The sequence below is a fragment of the Elgaria multicarinata genome, chromosome 2 (genome assembly GCF_023053635.1).
Source record: "Elgaria multicarinata webbii isolate HBS135686 ecotype San Diego chromosome 2, rElgMul1.1.pri, whole genome shotgun sequence".
Taxonomy (NCBI): domain Eukaryota; kingdom Metazoa; phylum Chordata; class Lepidosauria; order Squamata; family Anguidae; genus Elgaria; species Elgaria multicarinata.
Window position 1 is genome coordinate 136,717,802 of NC_086172.1, and position 7,207 is coordinate 136,725,008.

General features: G+C 40.4%; 1 protein-coding gene across 1 annotated transcript in view; it reads left to right on the forward strand.

Annotated features, from left to right (window-relative positions):
- The window catches only part of AQR (aquarius intron-binding spliceosomal factor), an 80,550-nt gene extending 75,656 nt beyond the window's left edge, over positions 1-4,894 (forward strand). Inside the window, exon 35 of the mRNA XM_063117758.1 lies at positions 4,405-4,894. Coding sequence (XP_062973828.1) covers positions 4,405-4,668 — 264 coding nt within the window. The 3' untranslated portion in view covers positions 4,669-4,894. The remainder of the gene's footprint in view (positions 1-4,404) is intronic.
- Positions 4,895-7,207: the final 2,313 nt, after the last annotated feature.

Below are 7,207 nucleotides of genomic sequence, written 5' to 3' on the forward strand. Positions count from 1 at the left end.
GGACTAAATAAATGTGTGTTCTTATACTCTGGAGCTCTTGTTGAAGAATGAAAAGCCCTACTCACAAAAGGCTCATCTAGTCCAGTGCCCTGTCTCCCACAGTGGAAAACTAGATGCCTATGGGAAATCCCAAAAGCACCATGTGAGGCTAATAGTTTGTTTTTATTTAATTGTTTTGAATTAAATAAATGGATAAATACCTTTAAAACATCAAATGAAACAAATAAACAGAAAAAATAATTAAACAGCAAGGTGTTAAAACTCAGAGGAAACGTTAAAATAGCAGCTAAAATATTCCCAAACCGCAGACCATAAAAAAGTACAAACTGATGGCTAAAAAGCCTGGGTGAATAAAACCATCCATGTGTTCTTAATATGGAAATAAGAGTGAGTGGAGCATATTGACTGTTAGGACATCATGCTAAACTATAGTTTTAAAAGATGTGAATAAGCCTGTCCTGTCTGCAGGCTGGCAACCTCGCTTTGCCTCCCCTCCCTCATGGCTAGGAGGAGTTCAGAAGCTTTTGCTTCTACTTTTGATTAGCATCAGCTTCCAGTCCAAACTTGGTGAACTGTTAATCTTAACCATGGTTTGTTTCAAAGAAGCCAGCTTTGTAAACCATGGGTTGAAGTTTGCTCGTTTGAAACTAACCATAGTTAAGATTAACCACAGTTTGCCAGGTTTTGGACATCCTGGCAAGGTGCGGCTAATCAAAAGTAGAAGCGAAAAATTCCTAACTTCTCCTGACCACATTGGAGGAGTAGAAGAGAGGCAGAGCAGAGGCACCCAGGGTTAAGCTAGGTTCATTCACGTCTTAGGAAACCATAGTTTGGAATAAGGGAATGAACACAGTCATTGTGTGGCAAGTACCACCTTATGCACATGCTCACAGGCAAGGTATGCATGAATAATGGTGTGCAGGGGTATCCATCAACATCCATGTACCCTGCCAAACAGACAAAACATTAAGTTAAAATTAGGGGCTAATTTTAAAAACCTGGGTAGTTCCTTTTGGTTTAAATGTTTCTCTTTCCCCCTTGAAAATTGGCTCCAGTGCTCTTCTAGAACAGGGTTGTTGATAGGAATGGGAACTCCAGTGAATGCAAGCAGACTGCAAGCGCATTTTATACTCAAACACTGACTACCAGTAATGCAGTGACTGGCTAGCCTTGTGAGGCTGTAATTCATGCGAATTCCCACAAACATGGTGCAAGCACTCTGGTGTGTGATCTCCACAGTACTGCTAAGTTGTTATTTTTAACATCATATTAGTCCATTCTTACAAAAAGACTTGAATGACAGTAATCTTGCATGGTTAAAATTGCACCAGCTGCATCACAGAAGGAGCCCCAGTTTGTATCCGGCAGCATGAAATATATATTTTGCCAAGAACAAAGGAATCCCTAATTTGAGAGATTCAGATTTTCTGAATGCCTATAATTAGTCTTCCAAAAATATCATTTTTGGTCACATATTGTGAGATCCAGATATAGTAATTTCAAGGTTTCAGTGTCTTTCTCTCAATGGTCAGTGTAACATCAAATCTCTCCACAGCTTCAGTTAATAGAAAGCATTTCAGTTTAATCAAATACTTAAATTCTAAGGTATAAGAGAGCTCCGTTAATAGAATAGTGCGGGAGAATTGGGGGAGAGTGGTGATTATTACTGTGCCTTCTTCCCTATATCAAGAGTGGTGCGACCAACTCTTTTCCAGTGTAAGGGAAAGAGGAAGATTATGGGCAGAGGAGGGCATATCATAATAGTTTACTGGATTAGCCTGTTTTCAGCATATGCCAATAAACGAAATAAACTTTTAATGGGATGGCTAGTCGCGTCTTCCAGGTACCGAAAGGGCATGTTTGAATGTTACATTCTCCTGAGATCAGAGATTAGTCCCTGTGCTTTCAATCCCACCTTTTCCTTGCTCCTAGCATAGAAAACCCTTCTCTAACTTGGTGCCCCTCCAGTTGGACTTCCAACTCCCATCAGCTCCAGCCTCCATGGCAGATGCTCAGGAATGTTGGGAGTTTGTCGTCCAAATTAATCAGGAAGGCGCCAAGTTGGGGAAGTCTGACATAGGAGGGAACAACCATTGTGAGCCAGTGTAGTTGTTGGACTGGGACTTGGGAGACCCAAATTCTAGTCCTCCCTCGGCTATGAAGCTCACTGAGTGACTTGGGCCAGTGACTGTCTCTCAGCCTAACCTACCTCACAACGTTGTTGTGAGGGTAAAATACAGAGGCGGAAGTTCATGAACGCCACCTTGGGTCCTTAGAGGAAAGGCAGGATATAAATGTAATAAATAAATCCAAAGTAGGAGACCTACGTGAAATGTCCCGGTTCAGATGTTTCCTCCTCCATGCAATGCAGGGAACGGAACAGGACATGTCAGTCTTAGCTTATACAATTTTTGTGAGTAATATCATCAAGAGGCTTACACTGGTGGTCTTACCATAGGGAAAGCATCATTCAGGCTGCAATTTATGTGCACTTACTGGAAGTAATTCCCATTGACTTCCCATTGAGTAAGTAAGCATTCTCAGTAGGGTTAATCCCCAGTCCATACTTTCTATTAGGGCTTTGCTCCGCTCCATTTCGGGTCGGAGAAGTGGTAGCAGATCGGGGTGCTTCGCCTCCGTTTAAGTCGGAGGTGGATCAGGGGGGCAGCGGAGCATCACATAGCAGATTGACTGTTACACGGAGCTCCGTGTCTTTTTGGAGCTCCGTCCGCCATCTTGGATTTTTTCCCATAGGATTGTATTGGGCAAAACCACACCTATAACTTCTTTAGTTTTTAAGCTACTTAAAAAACAACTTACTGTGCTTAGAGAGTGATGATTTGGGGTCATTTGTGTCGATTTTCAGAATTTTTCATTGTGGAGTTTACTTGCTTTTAATTTCTTTAGAATGGCTAAAAGTGGGAGAAGGGAAGCTCTTGTTTTCTCCCTTGATTGACAAATTCAAGTCCCTATCATGATGATAATGTGAAGCACCCTCCAATCCCAATGCTGGAGGGGGGTGGGACTAAGCCAGAGGGAGCCAGAGACAGTTTCCTTTCTCTGGAGGGTTAGTTATAGCTGTGTTTGCTTGGGGTGTGTGTGTGTGTTTGTTTCTGACTTTTTGCTTAACTCTCCTTTGTTCTGTTTTGACTTATTGCTTAATATAAATTTATAATTCTTCATTTGGAGAGTTTGTTTGTTGTTTCCCACCCACAACCCCTTTCCTTCCCAATCTATCCTCTTTTTCTCTCTCTCACTCTGTGTGTGCGTGTGTGTGTGTGAGAGTGTTTGTTGGGGCTGTGACTGGGTTTGCTGTGCACAGCTTGTTAAGTGCAAAAAGCAAATAAAGTTTGAGCATTCAAATAAAGTATGGCCAAAGCACAATACACACTTTTTCCATTTCCCCAAATAATAAATACATCTGTATGTAGAAAAATGACGGAAATATTGTCCTATAGATTGCAATGGGCAAGCGCTTTGCAATGGATCCCTATGGGCAAGTTTGTTTTCCCTATGGGCAAGTACTGTCCTTTGCTTTCTAATGCATTTCTGAAAACGGGGTGGGGGATTTTCAAAATTTCCCCCTCACTGGAGGCTCGGATTTGCTTCAAACTGGGCAAGAATGTGGATACATGGATAAGCTCTCAGGTTGGCGATTTTGAGGCTTCTGACATGAAAACTGATGGAGTTCTCGAAAGGAGTGTGAATGGGGGTTGGGGGTGATGCTTAAAACAAACAAAAAATCGCCAAAAATCAGGGCATGCTTGGATTTGCTTGAAACTTGCCATGAATATGGATCTATGTGGCATCTGTGAGGGTGCCCATTTGCAAGTTTGTATCTGTAAAAATGTCGGAGTAAATCCCATTTCTGAAAATGGGGTGTAGGATTTTCAAAAATTCCCCAAAAATCAGTGGAGGCTCGGATTTTCTTCAAACTGGGCATGAAGGTGGATACATGGATATTGTCCCATGGTGCCGATTTTGAGGTTTCTAACGTTAACAGAAAAAAAGTTATAGGCTTTTGAATTTCAATGCAAGTCTATGGGGGGAAAACAGAGCTCCGATCTGGATCCGGAGCTCCACAGCGGAGCGGAGCAGACCATAGGCAGATCGACGCGAAGCGGACCTGATCCAGAAGTTGCAGATTGGGATCTGGAGCAGATCGGGGGGTCCATGCAGAGCCCTACTTTCTATTCTCAAAAGTGCTGTGGTAAATAAATGAATTCCCCCCAAATTAACACGTGATAATTCACACTGTTTCATCCCAAATGCTTTGTATTGAGTTGTGTTGAAGTCTTCTGATTAAGTATGCCTAGGTCGACCAGACATGTGTTTTAAATGTGAGTCTATTCATAAACAAAAACCAGGCATGTTCATAATAAATTATTTCATTTTCTTTAATAGCAAGATTTATTGCCTCCTCCAGCACTTGTTGAAGAAAGTGAAACACTTCAGTCTCAGGAAAGTGAAATCGGTCAGAGCAAGGAAGATGAAATGGAAACAGAAACTGCAGTCAAAAGCACACCAGTGGAAACTATGGAAGACAATGTTTTGGATGAGAAACAAAAGGCAGTAGAGGAAGAAGAGGAACATCGCAAGATGCCTGAACATCCTGGAAGAGATAGCGATAGTGAAGACAGTGAAACTGAGGAAGGTGCTGAGAAATGAACAAGCCTGAAAAGCCAACCTATGTTAAGAAGCTATGGAAATATGACCAGGGCTGTGTGCATCCCCTAACTATTCTAGTGGGCCAAATTACTTGAAGTATCATATCTCTCTAGCATAAGCATTGCAAGTGACCCATTGTCATGGTTGTAACTGAAGGACTGCTAGCAGAATTACATTTCCTGTTTTTACTTGTATATGCTGTATTTAGTAAAGTTTTTTAAAAGTATTTGAGTGCTCTTTTATATTATATACACTCCAGATTGGCAAATCAGGAAGAAAACTAGGCTAGAACATTTGTTCCTAATGTCTACTTTTCTACCAACCAGGGATTCTTCCTTATTTTGAAAAATATTCAGTCCTATTATCCTGCACCTGTGATGTGGAGGAGTGCACTCGAGGAAGAGTTTTATCACATGATCTGCTGTTTGTAACTGAAGGCATATGAATTGAGTCATTAGCTTTTGTAGGAAAAAAAGCTCATGGTTAACTGCTTTGCTGACTCAGAACTAAAAAAAAGCACTGTTTGCATTTTGATACTGGCCTTTCTATGTAGGAAGTGATAGCCATGTAATACCCAAAGACATTAAAAAAACACACACACACCCAAATCTCACAATCAAGTGCATTTGCCTTAATTCAACATTCATACATAAGAATAAGCCAGAATTCTGGTATATTGTGAATGAGGCAGCTTGCATGCCTGAGCACGCTGCTCATAGAGGATAAACCTGAGTTCCCCTTAAACGTGACTTATTCTTATGTCCGAAACAGGCTACTATCTGGTGATTCAGGGCTCTGGTGAGTATAAGGTCTCTACAAAGCTTTGGCTTGTAGCCATTAGGAATAGCTAGTATAAATGTGAAAAAATAAATTTTCATTTAGTTCAGATCTCAGGGGATTCAGAAGCTACAATCAAATAAGCCTACAATTTTTTAAAAAATTGTAAGTAGATCAGTGATATATTATGAGAGTAGGTGTTCTAGATTAACTTTCAAATGTACCTTTTATAAATGACCAGATTTACATTTGATAAAAGTCAATTTGGCAGATAATTTTATGGCAATAAATCCACAATCAACCGAGCTTCATATTTGCTGCCAAGATTTGCTGGTAAAGATGACAACAGGATTGCTCTGCACAAAATATAGATCATTAAAAGAACATTAAGTCTTCAAGCTATATTATTTATGTTTCCTTAGTTTTGCCTGTGATTGTGTAGCAAACTACAGTGATGTAAGCAAGTGTAAAGTTGTGGCAAAGAATACCAACTTCAAGAATAAGCTAATAGGATCTGAGCTAGCAGTGACTGATCAAGAAAGATGAAAATGTTTGCCTTCTGTAAAAAAAAAAAAAAGGCAAACTTCATGTTAGACATAATTAGGAACAGAATTGAAAATAAAATTGCCAATATCACACTGCCCTTGTACAAATTTATGGTGTAGTGGCTAAGGTGTTAGACTGGGAGTCGGGAGATCCGGGTTCTAGTCCCCACTCAGCCCTGGAAGCCCACTGGGTGACTTTGGGCCAGTCACAGACTCTCAGCCCAACCTACCTCATAGGGTTGTTGTGAGGATAACATGGAGAGGAGGAGGTCTATGTACACTGCCTTAGGTTCCTTGAAGGAAAAAAGGTGGGATATAAATGTAATAAATAATGATAATAATATGGTGGACTACGTGTAGAATACTATGTTCAGTTGTCTGGTCATTGCACCTAAACTGACATTGTAGAGTTGGAAAAAGTGAAGAAGAAGAAAAAATGCGTAACTAAAATGCTGAAGGGGCTGGAGCAACTCCCCTCTGAGGAAAGGTTACAACAGCTGGAATTGTTTGGTTTAGAAAGAAGACAAGTAAAGGGAGACAAAATTATGCATGATGTGGAGAAAGTGGATAGGAAATTTTTTTTTTCACTCTGTCATAATACTAGAACATGGGGTCATTCCATAAAGCAGACTGATGGGAGATTCAGGACAAAGGACATACTTTTTCATACAGTGCGTAGTTAAACTATGGAATTCACTTCCTCAAGAGATAAAAATGGCCACCAATTTGGAAGGATGGATACTAATCCTGATGCCTATATGCTATCTCCTATATCAGTGGCAGTTTGGCTGTGTATCCCAGTTGCTGGGGAACATAGGCAGAAAGATGCTATTGCATTCATTTCTTGCTTGTGGGTTTCCCGTGGGCATCTGGTAAGCCCCTGTGTGAACAGAATGCTGGACTGGATGGAGCCTTGGTCTGATCCAACATGGCTGTTCTTATGTACAATGTTACAGGCATACAAAAATATGAAGAAAAATACATTTTCCTTGTAGCCTCAAATGTAGGATAAAGATGATTTCTGTTAATGAGAATGAGCTCATTCTCTGCCTGTCTCATTCTGTCAATTACATAGTATACTGACTTGGTAATTTAGCCATCTGTGAATGTACATTTTTTAATTGCCGTGCCAAAATGAAAAGAGTATTGTTCTGGAAATAGGTGGTTCCATAAGTTCCATCATGAAAGAAAATGAATTACAGCTTTTTAACGTGTCA